Here is a 17,760-nt window from a genome sequence, read left to right as displayed (position 1 = left end):
AGTTTGCTTTGGAGCTCAGACCCCACCTCTGCTTTGTACTGCGGGTCTTGGGTAAGTTAATTTTCTTTTGGTCTCACCAGTTTGTCTTCTGGGAAATGAGTGTTTTGTGACCAGCCGTGTCCAACATGGTAGCCATTTTATGAATAGACAAACCCCTCCCCCATGATAACCATTTTGTGAGAGCACCCACAACACGCCCTCAACATTCCAAATGTGCCCACCAGGCCCAAAAGGTTGGGGACCTCTGCTCTACCAGGACAAGATGGGAGGGTCTCCTTTTTCCAGTCAGGTATCTTGGATCCTTGAAAGGCCATCTAGCCTGCCCCTTGCCCACTGTGCTTGAACACTGGGGTGGAAAACCAAGAAAGGACTTTTTTCATTAAAAAGGGAAACCGCTCTCCTTGTAAATGAAAACCAGAACCTTGCTTACTTACCCAAAATTCAAGGAGCCTGGTCCTGGGGAAACATGGATTTACTCAATCGCACCTTGCATACATGTACAAAATGTTCCCTTCAGTCACCATGTGAGACACGATACAAGACATGTGATATATATACACCATCATGAGAAAAAGAGTTAATCCACAACATAAAGGGATGCCCTGAATAACTCACATGCAGGTATAAAAAGGTATGTTTTTACCAGTTTTCACTTTATTTCAGTCAAACGGATTTTCAAAGTGTACAGTTATTCTGGATAAAATATTAGAGATCATTTCTGGGGGGGGGGAGTGTGTGTGTGTGTGTGTGTGTGTGTGTTTATGAATAATACTCATAACATTTGTGTCACCTGCATATTTTCCATGGGGTAGTTAGCTGAACCAACATAACTTATTTCTATATGAGTGGATATGACTTTTTGTCTTTCTTATAGAAGAATATAGGATATGGCTGAGCATTTCAAATATTTCACAGAATATGCAAAAATAAAACCCTTTAAAATGTTTTCTTCTTTTTTTTGTTTTAAGGACAAATAAAATCATCAAGAGAGTGGCATACAATATAGACATTAACAGCCCTTCCCAAAAAATATGGCTACAGTGTTATTATACACGTTCCAAATAAAATGTGACCAGAACTCAGGGAAGAAAATAAACTTTAAAAACTCAGTAGTAGTTTGTTGCCAGAGAAACAGAGACCTCTCCTTGCCTCTTATTGGCTCTACAATATTGCTTCCTGCTTTAAGTGGGTAATTTTCAGCTTTTTAATATATATATTTATATATATATTTATTTATATATAGGGTTGTTTGGTTTCTTTTTATGAAGTTGGTGATTTAAGGCTGGTTTGTGTCTAAATGATTGAGAAGTTAAAAACTAAAAAAATGTGTTTACACAATATACACATTTCATTACTTACAAAGGAAAAAAATAAGCTTAAACATTTCATATTAAAAACCTGGGATACAGTAGGGTTAGTAGCACCATGGCGTTGGGCTTTTCAGAACTGTATATTCTCTCCTCATTTGAACCATCAGAGTGCATTGTGGTTCTTCTTTTGTCGTGGGCAATTCTTTCACAGCGCCCTCTCAAACCTGTGAGGGAGAAGTGGCAACTTCGCCTTCCGATCCTTAGTGACCCTCGAGCGTCTTCAATATCTGTCAAGAGGTCAGTTCCCTTGATCGAAAAATAAAAATAACAAAAATGCACCAGAAGACCGCCTTTGAGATGGCACTGGGGGAGAGGTACACCGGAATTTGCATTGTTTGGATTTTCTCTTCTTTAAAGTCCTTTTTTTTTCCTTTTGCACAATAGCACCATTGTATAGCTGAAGGACAGTGCACCAAAAGATTTCTCAGTTGTTCAACAAACGTCTCCGAGCCATTACGTCCTCTTCATACATACTTGGCATCGACTAATACGTGTCCTCAGGTCTCCAGCCTTGAGGGTCTCTGACTGAGGTTTACTGGTTAACAGAAATGCAAAGAGGACACACAGTTAGTGGGTTTAACACAGGGTTGGGGGATCTCTGGCCTGCAGGCTGGATGTAGCTGTCTGGTACACAGGACTCTTCTCCTAGGCTCCTCCTGCCCCCATCTCAGCTTCCATGCTGGCTGTGGAAGGAAGGGCTTCTTTTCCTCCCCAGCCAGAATGGAAAAGCAGCACATTTCAGGTGCTGGGCTCCGGATACAGATAGGGGCCCTGCTCTGTGTGTGTGTGTGTGCGTGTGCGCGCGTGCACGTGTGGTGGTAGTGGTGTAGGGGGCCTTTAAGCCTGTGCAGCCTGCATCCATATCCAGCCCACAGCAGATGCAATTTGCATTGCCAAAAAAAGGATCCATTAAAATATCCCCCCCTCCCCAATATGGACAGGGTCTTTAGCAGAGGGCAAATGGTCACAGCCTCCCCTACCAACCATGCCAGGGTCCCAATCCAGATCAACCCACCAGTGCACTATCTTCACTGAGAAAAAAACCCTCCCACTGGAGAGAGTGGGAGGTTTCCCCCAAAACAAAATTTGCCATGGTACATATGTGTATACGACAGACATGGGGAACCTCTTCTATCCGGAGGGCTATATTTGATTTTGGAGAAACTCCTGGGGGTCGCATTCCAGTGGTGGGTGAGGCCGAGGGCAAAGGGTGTGAAGCCTCCCCATATGCTAGCCTATTGTAGCTTAAAGCTCTTTCTGCCTGAAACTAAGCCTTAGCAGAGGCATTTCAACCTTTTAGAACGGGGGGAAACTGCATAAAAGCCAGAAAACTGCCGGACAATTGGTGGTTGCGGGAAAAGGGGTATGGCCATCTGGGAAACCCTGGAGGGATGGATTGATGCTCTGGGTCTGAGGTTCCCAACCCCTAGTGTAAGAAAATGAATGGATGAGTGGGGTGTTCTTGTGTGAGAGCGTGAATGGATAACATAAGAACATCAGAAGAGTGCTGCTATATCAGACCAAGGGTCCATGTAATCCAGCATTCTGTTCACACTGTGGCCAACCAGCTGTCGACCAAGAACCCACAAGCAGGGCATGAGCTCAACAGCACCCTCCCACCCATGTTCCCCAGCAACTGGTGTACATAGGCTTACTGCCTCTGGTACTGGAGGGAGCACATAGCCATAAAGACTAGCAGCCATTGACAGCCTCCTCCTCCAGGAATTTGTCTAACCCCCTTTTAAAGCCATCCAAGTTGGTGGCCATCACTACATCTTGTGGTAGCAAATTCCATAGTTTAACTCTGCACTGTGTGAAGAAGTCCTTCCTTTTACCTGTCCTGAATCTCCCACCAATCAGCTTCATGGGATGACCCCGGGTTCTAGTATTTTGAGAGAGGGAGAAAAATGTCTCCCTATCCATATTCTCCACAACATGCATAATTTTGTAGAACTCTATCATGTCTCCCCTTACCCTCCTTTTTTCCAAGCTACACAGTCCCAGCTGTTGTAACCTTCTCTCATAGGGGAGATGCTCCAGCCCCTTGATCATTTTAGTTGCCTTTTTTTGCACTTTTTCCAGCTCTACTATAACTTTTTTTTAGGTGTGGTGATCAGAACGGTACACAGTATTTCAAGTATGGTCATAGATTTATATAGGGGCAGTCTGATCTTGGCAGCTTTAGACAGTGTATGTGTATGCACATTCCCCAAGGGAATGAGTCAGAACAGCTAGTCCAGTATTATATTACATTAATAAATCAATCTATTCAATAATAAAACAAATACATTAAATAATGAATTAATAAATACATTAAATAAATAAGAGGCAGTTACCTAAACATTTCTGCCATTTCCACAGTTGCCAGCCAGAAGCTGTATGAATTAGCATAATAGTTGCAAGTTCCTCGGCCATGACACTCAATGAAGGGAGCGGAGCGGAATTCTTCAAGGCAGGAACCAGGGGAAGCCAATGCTTGTCCGGATCCCTCTGCGCCAGCACTGGTGTGCTAAGATGAAACACACACAGACAGATAGCGAGGTCAACTGCATTGGATTCAAGCGGCATCCACTGAGAGTATCCGGGCACATGACGGATCAAAAGCACTTCCGCTCGGGAGAGACAACAGAATTGCTATGCAGAACACTCTAGAGCTGCGAGACAGTCTATCTAGTCCAGCATCCCCACAGCGGGCAAACCAGATGCCACCAGGAAGCCCACAAGCAGGAGATGAGGCGACCACAGCCTTCTTGGGCTACTGCTCTGCAGAGGCTGGCATCAAGTGGCAAGACGGCCTCTGAACATGGAGGATGAAGACTGGGAATGGCCAAAAGCATGCAAGCCCTTCTCTGTCTTGTTCTCTAACACAGCCTTCCCTAACCTGGGGCCCTCCAGATGTGTTGGGAGAGGCTGTGGCTCAGTGGTAGAGCACCTGCCTTATATGCAGAAGGTCCCAAATTCGATCCCTGCCATCTCCAGGTAGGGCTAGGAAGGAAACCTGCCTGAAACTCTGGGGAGCCGCTGCCAGTCAGTGTTGACAATACTGGGCTAGATGGACCAAAGGTGTGTGACTCAGTATAAGGCAGCTTCCTGTGTTGGACTAAAACTCCCATAATCCCTCAGCCGGCATGGGAATGATGAGGATTGCAGTCCAAGAAATCTGGAGGGCACTAGGCTGGGGAAGGCTGGATTAGACCTTTGGTTTCCATTGCTGTTAAGCATGGCAGTCTTTGTCCCTGGCACCATCTATTACTTTCCTCTCCCCAGCCCTCGAATCTTTCTTATGGCATCTCTCTCGCCTACATCACTCCTTTCAGGAGGAAAATGCAGAGGCACAGAGGGACTCACGGTTGTCTGGAACGTTATCCTAGAAGGTTTCAGTGAGGGCACATACCATCATGAAAGAGTAACCAATCCATAGCGAGAACCAGCCTTGTGGACACGATGGGATTTGAATGGTCTGGCTGTGAACCGCTATCACCATGGCAGGAGCTTCACAGACTGTGCAGCTGAAAAGACGAGAGAGAAGAAGAAAAAAGATGGGAAAGGAAACAGTGTATGAAAAGATAAAAAAAAAAAAATTAAGAAGAGCCCTACTGGATCAGACCAAGGGAAGGATCCAATGGTGTCCAGCCTGGGGGCCAAATCTGGAATTTGGCCCTCGGGCTGGAAGAGGCTCATCACTCCTGTGCTAGAGGAAACCAGTGCTTGCACAATGTCAACAGTGCTAGCAAGCACTATCGATGTTGCACAAGCATTGGTTTCTGCTAGTGCAGCATCAATAGCACTATCGGACAGACACCGTTGAATCCTTCCTCACATGTCAATCTAGTTCAGCATCCTGTTTCACCCCACTGGCAAACCAGATGCTTTTGGGAAGCCTACAAGCAAGACCTGAAAGACACAGCTCTGTCTCACTATTGACCCACAGGTGCTGGTATAAAAGGTGGATTGGCCTTCACATGGAGTTGCCATATAAACATTTTGGCTAATAGCAGTTTTGTAGCTCTTTCCTCTGTGCATTTATCTACTTGTCTTCAAGTCTAACCCCGCAACTGAATTATGTGTTCTGTGAAGAACTTTCTTTTGTTGTCTTGAATCTACTGCCCATCCATTCCACTGCTGACCCCACTTACAAGAATGTCTCATGTATAATTAATGCTTTCTATGGCTTTTTGCAGCTACTGTCCTATTGTAAGCCCTTCTGTCTTCGTGTTATGTAGACCAGGGCTGGGCAGAAAGTAGATCTCCGGAGGCTTTGGATTTCAACTCCCAGCATTGCTGGCCACTGACCATGCTGGTAGGGGCATCTGGGAGTTGAAGTAAAACATATCTGGATATCTACCTTCTCCCTATCCCTGATCTAGATTACCATTCTGGCAGGGGGAGCAGGGATTTATGAAGTACATGCATTCTCTGTTCAGATCCAACCTTCTTGCTCTTACCGGCTAATGAAGGGCTGGATGCTCTTCCCTGTTAATGGCTCCATGCTCATTGGCATTGGCTCAGGAGTGGAGAGCCAGTAGGAATAGTCGTTTCTAGATGCAAAATTGCAGACGTTGTTGATGTTGCAAAACATGAAAGGCATGGTGCTGAAACGGCGGAGACAGCTGCCGGCAGTGCCTAGCGAACAGAAGACACAGTTGAGATGGATGGGGCTTTTCACAGTGGTAGAAGATCTTGACAAAATCCCTAAAACTTCCATGATCCCTGCAGGAGGTTCTTCCCAAGGACTAGTCCAGACAATGTGATGGGCCGAGCGGTAATGGACTGCAAATTGACCTTGGAGGAGGAAGACCCTGGATCAGGGGTGGGCAACCTGCAGTCCCAGGGCCACATGCAACCCTCGGTCAAACTTCATGTGGCCCTTGGCCTAATTTCAAAAGCCCTCTCTATGTGATCATTTCAGATCTCTGGCAAGAGCAATCCCTTTCCTGGCAGCCTGCTGCATGGGGAGGGAGAGAGAAAAGGGGGTGGCAGAGGTAGAAAGACATAAAGGACGGGCAGAAAGAGACAGCAAAGATACTGGCAGAGAGAGAAAGAGAAATGATGTGACCCACCTACTTTGGGCTTTGGCCCCACTCACTGCTGGCATGTGGCCACCAACAGAATATCCAAGAGGGAATGCAGCCCTCAACAAAAAAAACAGTTGCCCTGGCATCTAGTCCCCTCCTCTGCCATAGACTCATTTTGTGGTTCTGGGCAAATCTCTGCTCCCATTACCCATGTGTAAAATGACCTACATGTCAAGGCTGTTGTGAAAGCAAAGACAATCACAGTCTGCAAGCCACAGCCAGACCACTCTCCCCGAACACCTATCCTTTTTTTAGTTTGGGGACTTGTGGCCTTGCGTAAATGACATAGGAGTGTGAGTGTGTGTGTGTGTGTGTGCGCGCGCGCACACACACTTTAGAACAGGGTTTAGCCATCGCAGTCAAGTGACATCATTAGATCCCTTCCTAATAGGGGCTGAGTTTTGTTATAAAGGCACCTCATGCATTTTTAAAGCTCTATATCAATTCCAGGTCAGCGGCACTGCTGCCAAAACCTAAAGATGACTTAGTTTTGGCAAGCTTTTAAGGTGTTGTTTTTTTTGCTGCTGCTTGCTTTTTCAGGGTTGAGCTGTATCTGATGTTTGTATCACTGTTGTTGGTTATTTTGACTTCTTAAAATAATGGTTTTATTGGGCTTTGTTTATGTATTTGTGAAACCCCACCCCTGTAGGTGGCAGGTGAAGAAGCTGGTTGCAGTGTTGAAGAGAAGGAGCACAGCGGGCCCCTGCAGCGGTGTGGGCCCTCAGCAGAGGCCCAACTATGCCTACCTTTAGCACTGACACTGTCCTTGAGCCTCTTCTCCTGACTTGTCATTCTCTCTCCCTCTCTCAGAGTTGCTCTGCTTCTCTGCTCCAGCACCCTCTGTCTTTGCCTCCTTTGCATCATATATAGAAGCTGAGGGGGTGCAGGAATACCAGGTATCTGGTTACCATGACCTGCTGTGTCCACCCTGACCCTGTCTACGTCTGGTCAGTCTGGCCATAGTGTGGAGCAGACACAAGGCCCAGCTGCCCTTGTCTTCCCACAGTATTATCATACGCCGCTTTGGGTATGAAAAGCAGAAGAGCAGGACAGAAGTAAGAACGTATGAATTATTGTGATTACACACAATTCATGCAAATAATTCTCTACATTTCCTTGCCCACAAATATCTCCCAGTAAAAACAATGCCTCACCCAAGTCCTGCCCATGGGCTCTCTCATTCCCCTGGACATAGAGAAGAGAAAATCCATCATATATCCGAGTGGTTCCTTGCGGGCAGAATGGTGTGTCTGTTGTCTGGCTGTGGCGAGTTATAAGGAATCCATGAGCAACCGAACCAGTTCCAGGTAGACCGGGGGGGCCCTGCAACCCATCTGGACCAGGGGGGCCCTGCGAACCCCGCATGCCTGTTTGTACAGGGTGAACAACAAAGTAGATCAGTGCCCATCTTGGTAGGCTGAGCAAGACAAAAGCAAGCCTGGCTTCTGTGGAATGAACCAATGCGTAGGCAATGGGATATACATGACACATCACTTGATACCACAACAAACAACCAGCAATCATACATCCAGTTTATACAAGCTAAAACATTTTTTAAAAATAAACAAACAGATGTTAAAATGTGAAACATCTTGGCGTAAAATGCCAGTGTTGGCCACATGTTCCAGTTCTTGGCATGGACACCAGACCATGCAGAGATCTGCTGGAGAGGCTTTCTTCATGTCCTGATGGTGGCGGAGGTCATGATAGTGGGGATGCACGACAGGGCCCTTTGCTGTGGCTGGCTCTAAACCAGGGGCGAGGAACGTCAGGCCTATGGGCTAAATCCAGCCTGACTGGGATGCTGATTCACCCCACCCCGCAGAGGACCACATCCCCTTTCCCCTGACCACTGATGGTTTGGTGGTTTTCTGGCTTTTGTCTCCACTCTAAATGGCTGAAATGTGTCTCCTAAGGCTTAGTTACTGGCAGTGAGAGCTTCACAATATGCTAGTATTTTTATAGCCCTGCCCCTTTTGCTTTTGGGGCCGCCCACCACTGGAATGTGGCCCCCGAGAGTGTCTACAAAATTGAATTTGGCCCTCAGACTGAAAGAGGTTCAGCACCCCTGCTCTAAACTATGGAACTCACTACCTTGGAACTCTGACTCCTTCTTCTCTCTCTCACACTCTCTCTCTCTGCTTTCCACTCCCTAGACAATTTTTTTATGATGATGATGATTTAGGCCAGAATTTCATCTGGCAGGTTGTGGTTTCTAGTGGCTGAGTTCTTTCTTTTAGATTTTTATCTGCTTTGCATCCATCTCTGCTTTTTATCATTTTAGGGTTACTCTATTATTAGGGTTTTAAAACTACTGTAAGTCACCCCAAGCACTGTGGAGACAGTGGAAAGGTGAGGTATACATTCTCTGAAAACAACAAATTAGAGACACTCTCTCCCTGACTTGGAAGAAAGTGGAAGTGCTCCCCGGGCCCCAATAGAAATCTTGTCTTCTTGTGCACTTTAGCTACAAAATCCACCTGGTCTTAGGATCCTTCTCTTCTAAAGTTGGGTGCTTTGATTAAACATTTTCCTTCATATATTAACCTCATTTTCCTACTTCTGGTTCATGCACACATAAGCTTCCCCTCAGCCACATGTTCTAAACACACTAGTCTTGATGGAATCCTCTTTTTTACAGAGTCCCTATGCTGGACTTAGGTTTTCCACCCTCGTTCTAAACAAAATCTGAGTGACTGCTCTGTGTCTCCTTTAATATGCACAATAATTGCAGATGGCAGCAGAACACGCTGTGACGTTGACACTATGAACATATCTATTATGTTCAGGCTCAGATTCCCCACTCAGCCATGAAGCTCCCTGGATAACCCAGAGCCAGTCATTCTCCATCAGCCCAAATGATCATGTGCCTCTGTGTTTCAGCATACTACCCTTCCCCTGAAATTCTCCATGACAGGGATGGGGTGCTTACCATACCTGGTTGACCTGGAAGTCCTCTCTCCCCTTTACGCCCTCCTGGACCATCAAACCCAGGAAGCCCATCTCGTCCAGTATCACCAGGAAGACCGATTGGACCTAGATATGCATACACGTACACACATTAGAACAGAATACTTGCAAACATGCCTGAGCTCTTGGCAGTTATTGGGTTGGAAGCAGGATCTGCCTTCTGCAAGAGGAAGGGATCCATTCATGGATAGTCCTTCTCCCACTCCACAGTTCATCCGGGTCTCCTGACTCTCTCTGTTGCATTTTCACAGGGCTGGAGGGGCTGCCATGGGAAGGAGAGGGTGGGGAAGTTCACTTCCATCAGCGCAGTTGAACCAGCATAAATCTGGATCCAACGCATGGTATTATGGTTTCTTTAATCCTGGGAACTAGCCAAAGGTTAGACGTGCAACTGGCTACTTTTCCTGAGTTTCTTGCAACCCCAATGAGGAGCTTACCTTGCAACCCTGGAGGACCTGGCAGTCCAGGTAGACCTTTAATTCCAGGCTGCCCTGGGGGACCAGGTGGTCCTTGGTCACCTTTAACCACAATTGTTTGTCCAGCTTGGCCAGGTATCCCTGGAGGGCCTAGGACAAAATAAAAAGAGTATGTGAAATTAGAGTATGCTAGATGGCACAGTTTAACCAGCTGGTCTTCATGAGTCATTAAATGGGACTGCATCAAAGATATAGAACAGGGCAAACATTTGCCAAGCCACATCTCTCGCCAAAAGGAAATAGATTAGCTCAATCAAGGGCTCAGCAATCTTCCTGCTGGATCAGACCAAAGGCTTATCTTTCTATTGTAGTTCATTGGTCACACTGTCGTACATGACCAGAAGGACGATCACTGCGGTTTAGAAAGATTTTAGTCACTCACTCACTATCCCAGCAATAATTCAAATTATGACCTTTTTTTTCTGGAGGATCATAGACTTTCTAAGGAACATCTCTTGGACCAGACAAGTCAATCAATCTGTCCCCAGTGGAAGGATTTTGGTTTTTGGCAATGAAAAAGAAGCAGCAGCAGCAAATGACAATACTTGACATTTAGAACAAACAGCAGAGCCAAATCTTTGCTTCAAACTAGATTCAATGACACTGAAATTCAGTCTGACCTGGATCTGCTCCAAAATCTGCCTTTTCTCCCATGGCTTTATTATTTTAAGATTTTGCATTATCTTGACAGATTTTTTCCCTCTTTGTTGACTCAGGTTAGCTTGAGAAAAGTTTATATTGTAGCGTGTGGTTTCCAGACTATGCTTTCTAGTGTCCTGGAAGGACATTATTAGTGTCTGGATAATGTCAGCATTTCCCAACCTGCTGCCTTCCAGATGTGCTGGACTACAACTCCCATCATTCCCAGCCAGCATGGTCCTTGGGGAAGGCTGGAATATGTTATAAGGTTCTGCATTTCTCAAGCTGAGGTGGTACATCAGAAAGCAAAAGAAAGCTTATGCCACATTTTGCCAGGTGGGATGTTTTCCACAGATGTTCAAGGTAATTTTGTTAAGTGGGAAGGACAAATAGAGCAATTCACCAGATCAAATCCTTTACATCAGCTGTAGCTAGAACCCAAACAGGCTGTATTCGGAATAAATTGCTGTGGTTACCTGGCAGTACTGCACATATAAATCGTGCGACTACCACATGGGAATATTTAGCATTAAGGTGTACTAAATGTTAAAGCATACACCAGTGGATGAAGTGATGGGAGCACATTTGTACTTTGAAAATGGCTCTGTAAGACATACATCCAACCCAAGCAAAAGGTGAATGAGCTGCAGAAAAAGGTGTTTGCAAGATCATTACTTTCAGGGCCAAAACAGACGTTACTTTAAAGACATAGCTAGCAGTTACATCTCACTTTCATTTTTACTTTAGAGTAGGCGCAGGAGCCCCAGTCTGGAGCAGGACCATAGTCATGAGGAAGGGAGGGGATCTTTAGCCCTTCCCCCCGCTATGGGGCCCTGGACCTGCAATTTCTATTGCAAAATAGTGATCCATAAAGCAAATAAAGTATCACTATTTTGCAGTAGAAGTTGCAGGCACTAGGGCTCCCAATCTGGATCAGGCCCATAGCAGAAGGCAAAGAGTTAAAGCCTCGTGAACGTACTCTATAGTAAAAATGAAAGAAAGCTGTAACTGCTGGCTACATCTTTAAAGTAATGTCTGTTTTGGCCCTAAGAAGCGATGTAAACAAATTGGAATGGGTTCAGAGGAGGGCAACAAAGATGGTGAGGGGCATAAGAACAGAAGAAGAGCCATGCTGGATCAGACCAAGGGTCCATCTAGTCCAGCATTCTGCTCACACAGTGGCCAACCAGCTGTTGACTGGGAACCTACAAGCAGAACATGAGTGCAACAGCAACCTCCGGTCCATGTTCCCCAGCAACTGGTGTACATAGGCATACTGCCTATGATACTGGAGGTAGCTCAGATACTGGAATCTGAGCCTCCATGAATTTGTCTAACCCCCTTTTAAAACCATCCAAGCTGGTGGCCATCACTATGTCTTGTGGTAGCAAATTCCATAGCTTAACCATGTGCTGTGAGAAGAAGTCCTTCCTTTTATCTGTCCTGATTCTCCCACCAATCAGCTTCATGGGATGACCCCTTTGGGTTCTAGTATTATGAGAGGAAGAAAAATGTCTCCTTATCCACATTCTCCACACCATGCATCATTTTGTACACCTCTATCATGTACACCTTACCCTCCCTTTTTTCAAGCTAAACTATCGCAGCTGTTGTAACTTCCCCTTATAGGGGAGAGGCTCCAACCTCTTGATCATTTCAGCTGCCCTTTTCTGCACAGAAAATCCTATGAAGAAAAGTCAAAGAAACGGGGTATGTTCAGTCAGCACAAAACAAGACTGGGGGGGGGGGGCACAAGACAGCACTCTTCAAATACCAGAGGAGCTTTTACACAGAAGACCTCAAAGACTTGTTCTGTGCTGCCCCAGAGGGCAGGACTAGATTGAATGGGCTTCAGTTGCAGGAGGGTAGGTTTTGGTTGAACATCAGGAGACATTTCTTGATGGGGACAGCAATTCCACAATGGAACCAGTGACAAGAGAGTGCTTCCAGATGAGTCTTTTGTGGCGCCATCATCCTAAGTCATTCATGGAATTTTACCAGGTTGTTGTTGTCATTGGCCAGGTGTCACTGTCTTCCATTTCTAACCCTCCTCTGTTTGCCACCACTTCTTCCCTTCTTTTTCTTACTGCAGAAAATTCGTGAAGGAAGAAAAGCTGGAATAGCTACTTGATGTCTTCTGACTGGCAGTGCTGAAAGCCCTCAGTCTTGAAGCATCTGTAGAGGGTGGTGGCTATTCTCAGATGGAAGTCTTCAAACTTGGCAGGACAGCCAACAACTGTTGGTCTAGTCCGGATTTCCTGCATTGAGCAGGTGGTTGGATTACATGGCATAGAAATCCCCTCCAACTATGAGTTCTTAAAATGCTATTCTAGAAATATTATAGTGGAGATGAGTCTTTGAGGACCCAGCTGTTGCACTATGAGGGCTCTTTAAAGCAGAAGAAACTCAACAGGCAAATTCAGGGTACGCATGGTTGGGCAGTTGCCAAGGGGCCATACCCCAGCAAGGGCCCACTACAAGGGCTCCCTGACTTGCTCCTCCTCTTCATCATTGTGACCTGCTTGACTCTGGCCCAGACAATGGTGGTGGTGAGAAGGAGAAGCAATAGATGCCCTGCCTACTTGCTCACTGCCTACCAAGCAAGCAAGTGGCAGCAATGAAAAAGGATGAGTAGCAATAACAGGTAGTGAAAATGGTGGTGAGAAGGATGGAGGAGGCCCACTGGGGAGGCCCAAGAGGCCCAAGGGCCCTCCAAAACCTGGAGCCGGCAAGGAGATATCTGCACCTCTGTCATAACCACTAGCAGCCAAGAGAACTCCCCACTTTCTTTTCTATTTTGGTGTCGGTCACCCAGAATGCAACACCTACCTGGGGAGCCAGGAGGTCCAGGGTCTCCTCCAAGGCCGACTGGTCCTGGAGGTCCGAGGGGCCCCTTCATACCTGAAAATCCAAACACCCACACAGTTAATATACATGGCGGAAATGAAAGATCCAGGCCCTGGCTCAGCAGCTGTGGCACCTGAAGCAGCCCTCTCACTCCTGTACTAGACAACTGTTTGTTTAGTTTAATTATAGAGGGCATACTTTGAATGCATAAGGTTGCTGAGCATCCTTCACCTTTATAGCCCTAAACCCAGGTGCATAACCTTTTTGGCCCTGACGGCTGCATAGGATGCTGGCTGGGGGGCTGGGAGCTACACACACACAGCTCCTCTCTGTGCACAGACAAGAGGAGCTACTCGTTTCCCCTTGCATAGATGCAGGAGTGTGATCTGGGTGGAGGAGAAAAAGACCATCGCACTTTCTCCATTGCCCCAGACTGCCTTTCCCAGACATTCTGACACAGACTACTCTTTCCTTGCTTCTAGCAGCATCAGGAAAAGAGCAATCTGTAATTGGTGGGGTGGGGGGAATTTGGCAGCAGTGGACTGGAGGTCAGGAGGCCACAATTAAGGCCTTGGGGGCAGAGGTGGCTTGCAGTCTGTGGGTTGTGCACCCCTGGCCTAAACAGTTTGGGACTTGGCAACTTGAAGCACCGCTTTCTCCTTTTTGAATCTGCTCACAATTTAAGATCTGTTTTGGAGGTTCTTTTGCAGGAGCACCAACCTTCAAAAAAGGGTGTCAACCAGGGGGAGGGTCTTCTCAATGGGGGCGCCTTGGTTAAAGGATTCCGTCCCTTGGCAGGTTCAGCAGGCACCAGCTCAGACCATTTTTTTTTAATGATACTGGTTAAGGGTTGCAATCTTATGCATGTTTAAACAGAGCAAAGTCCTATAACTCCCAGCATTCCCCAGCCAGCATGGCTAGCTGGGGAATGCTGGGAATTGTAGGACTTTTTTCTGTCTAAACATGCATAGGATCTGCACTCTAAGACCCTTTTATTCTCCAAAGCTTTTTAACATGCTGTTGATGTCTACTCCTTTATCTTGTTCACATTTTTTTTTGTATGATTTTGGAGACTGTATTTTGCACTGATGGGTTTGTTGTTTTTATTGTTTTACTGGGTTTTTGTTGTTTTATATTGGAGTTGTCGTAAACTGCCTTGGATACTTTAATGGAAAAACAGTGCATATGTATCTAGATTGATGTCCAGTTTCAGGATTCACCCCAGTTTCAGGGTGTGATTTCACATCCCCAAGACTGGGGCATGATTTCTGGGGTGTATGGGGTCCCTGCTTGTCTCCCATCCAATTCCCGTTCCTGATCCCTGCTCACTCTGTCTGAATGGGAAACTTGTGCAAATCGAGCAGCAATCTAACAGGAGATTTGTGCAAATCTCCCGAAATTTGCACATAGACTAAAGCAGGGCTGATTCAGTCCACAGAGGAAATTTGCACAAATTAAGAAGTTTGCACAAATGAAACTGGGAATCAGAAATGAGACGAACGCAAGCATGTGCTTGACAATTTATGAATATTTTCAGCAGACACATTCTCGCGTTCAGAGCATTCTTGCATGTTTTACGAGCAAAAATGAAATTCTCATACATCCATACCTATGACTTGAGGCACGCTTGGGGAGGGAAAAGATGGCAGTTCTTGTTCCCACTGCTGCAGCTTTAGTTTTAAAAATTGTAGAAAAAGCAGAGAGGATAGGAAAGGAAGCCTGATGCAGCTGTGCTCACAGACAATAGCTTTTTAAAGTCTAGAAGAATTGAGGAAGAAAGCTGCTGCTGCTATGGCAAGGGTGGGCTATTTCTGCATATCCTAGAATGGCACCTCCCCTGGGGGCCCCACTCCTCCCTGTCGCCATTTTGCCGCTGAAATTGCCGGTGCAGCGATGGTAGCAAAAGCAGGGAGCACACCTTGTTTGGAAGCAAAGTTGTGCTCCTGGCAAACTCCCAGATGCACGATTCTGCTTCCCAACAAGCTCTTGCTTCAAAGGAAAATTGCGGCTTTTTTTTGCTGCTATACCTTGGTAGCAACTTTGGCAACGGCAGGGGCTGCAGAAACAGCCGGAGAGTGTGTGTGCTCATGTGGCCCATGGTAAGGTAAACAAATGGACAAACTGTTTTGTGCCCCCTCCTAAAATAGCCAAAACGGTGCCCCAAATATGCCACTACATATTTGGGGCACCATTTCCCAGTGGAAGCTGGTGGCTCCGATTTCAGTGGGGCTTTAAATCTACTCTGGGCTTCAGTCAGAACTAGCCAAAACTCTACAGGATCTATCAAACATGTTAACCTATTTTGGGGAAAGGGTTCAGTGCCTTGGGTAGCTCCTTTAGAGTTCTGACTGAAACCCAGAATGGATTCACAGTCCCAGTGAATCGGAGGCACCACCCTCCACTGCCATTTCGTCTCTGCCTTAAGATAAATACATAAAATCTTCTGTTAAAGCAACTTGGGTAGCTGTGCTTGGGGAAGACCTTTCTGTTTCACAAGGTATCTCCAAGTTCTTGGGGAAAGCAGATGATAATGGGCAGGGTGGACCCCTGGTCTGAGCCAGTATAACACACCTTCATATGATTATTGGTACAGCCAGGTAATTTTAGACCCAGGACTTAATGGTCTCATGTGGGGAGGGCTTCAGACAGCCTTGGGTATTACTTCTGTTGTGAAGCACACAGCTGACTTTTCTCTCCGTGCCCCCAAACAGCCCGTCCATTCTTTACAATTGCTTCTACGTTCCTTCAATGTTAGAACGTTTGCCAACCCTGATTAAAAAATAAAATACTTTGAACATTTAAAAAAACATTGGGTTGTATCCAATGTTAGTCCTACTTAGAGTAGACCCACTGAAATGAATGGAACTTAAATTAGTAATTACTAACTTAAATCTCATTCATTTCAATGGGTCTATTCTAAGTAGGACTAACATTGGATACAACCCTTTGTATTTTAAGTTCACTTAAATCAAAGCACCATCATGACTACCAGAATAAAATGGCGTTGGCTTCTGCCACCTTGAGGCCCTCATCACCTGCTACTCTCTGGGTAGTTCTTTGGGGGGCAGGGGGCTGCTGGATCCCCAAGGACTTCAGCCTGAAAGTCCAGCCCTAACTGCACCACTGTGTATGGTGAGCGGGAAAGCCACTCTGCAGCTTTGCCTTTTATATATACCTGAGAATCCTGGAACGCCGGGAATACCGGAATCCCCTTTCATGCCATTCAGACCCGGATGGCCTGGATCACCCTAAGACAACAGAATAATGGTGATTATTATTCCTATCATCAAAAAGTGCCAAAGGGAAATAAAATAACAATAACAACAACAACAATTTACATGTCTATATTGCCCCATAGCCAAAGCTCTCTGGATGGTTTACAATGATTAAAAACATTAAAAATACAGTATACAGAGGTTAAAAGCCATTTACATTAAAAAAAAAACATGAATAGACAATACACACAAAGACAACATATATCTAAAAATGACTTCAAGCAATCAACCCTAACCATGAGCCAAATCCAGGATCAACTTAAAAAACCAGATTGAAAGCAAACCACTACGTTGAGCTTTCTTGATAGAAAATGGGATGAAGGAAGCAAAAGAGATGATGGGTTGGATGCAGATGTAGCCATACTTAGAGTAGACCCATTGACATCAATGGGAGTGATGTTTCCATTGATCAAGTCTCATTGATTTCAATGGATACATCTGGATCCAATTCAGTGAGCATCCACCAGCCATCAAGGGCATTTATTTATCACTAATGCTGAAACATCACATTGGTATGGACCAAAACATTTTGTGAACCACCCAGAGAGCTTCGGCTATGGGCCGGTATAGAAATATAGTAATTGAAATGAAATGAAACACTGCAAAGAGCCCTTACAATATCTAAGGTAAAGAGCTATCTAGAAATTGGGGCCAGCCTGACTGCATACGAAACTGAAGCCATTGCTTAGGATGCCAACGTCCTGAAGTACGCAATCTGGGGGTGGGAGTGGGGAGCATGCCCCAGCCTCTCCTGCAACTTTTCAGGAGATCCTGGAAGACAAATGTCAGATTGTGTGATGCAGTCAAGCCACCTAGCATCAGGGTGGCTGGGTGTGTGTGTCTATGTAGAATGTCTTGGAGTGTCTCTGTTGGAAGTGCCCTCAAGTAGCTCCTTGCATTTGGACTTTTAGCATGCTTTCAAAAGCCTATTACCTGCAACAGTTATGGTCTAAGCCAGCCGGTACCTTCCAGGTGTTTGGGGCTACAATTCCCAGCTTTCCTAACCATGCTGGCTGATGGGAGTTGAAGTCCAAAACATCTGAAAGACACCTGGTTAGGGAAGCCTGATTTAGAACCTTACTTTTGCTCTTCGCCACAAAGCTGACAT

The 17,760-nt window shown here is 45.8% G+C and overlaps 1 protein-coding gene across 1 annotated transcript in view; it reads right to left on the bottom strand.

The window, feature by feature from the left end:
- Nucleotides 1-965: 965 nt before the first annotated feature.
- The window catches only part of COL4A5 (collagen type IV alpha 5 chain), a 186,331-nt gene continuing 169,536 nt past the window's right edge, over nt 966-17,760 (bottom strand). The window contains exons 43-51 of the mRNA XM_084814113.1: nt 16,553-16,625; nt 13,360-13,431; nt 9,853-9,981; nt 9,383-9,481; nt 7,600-7,812; nt 5,816-5,993; nt 4,765-4,879; nt 3,707-3,879; nt 966-1,905 (exon numbers count right to left, since the gene is read on the bottom strand). Coding sequence (XP_084670239.1) covers nt 1,824-1,905; nt 3,707-3,879; nt 4,765-4,879; nt 5,816-5,993; nt 7,600-7,812; nt 9,383-9,481; nt 9,853-9,981; nt 13,360-13,431; nt 16,553-16,625 — 1,134 coding nt within the window. The 3' untranslated portion in view covers nt 966-1,823. The remainder of the gene's footprint in view (nt 1,906-3,706; nt 3,880-4,764; nt 4,880-5,815; nt 5,994-7,599; nt 7,813-9,382; nt 9,482-9,852; nt 9,982-13,359; nt 13,432-16,552; nt 16,626-17,760) is intronic.

The sequence above is a fragment of the Heloderma suspectum genome, chromosome 9 (assembly GCF_057233095.1).
Source record: "Heloderma suspectum isolate Gila_16-S chromosome 9, 16-S_ref, whole genome shotgun sequence".
Classification (NCBI taxonomy): Eukaryota; Metazoa; Chordata; class Lepidosauria; order Squamata; family Helodermatidae; genus Heloderma; species Heloderma suspectum.
Note: the sequence above shows the minus strand (reverse complement) of the source record. Positions and strands in the feature narration are given on the sequence as shown.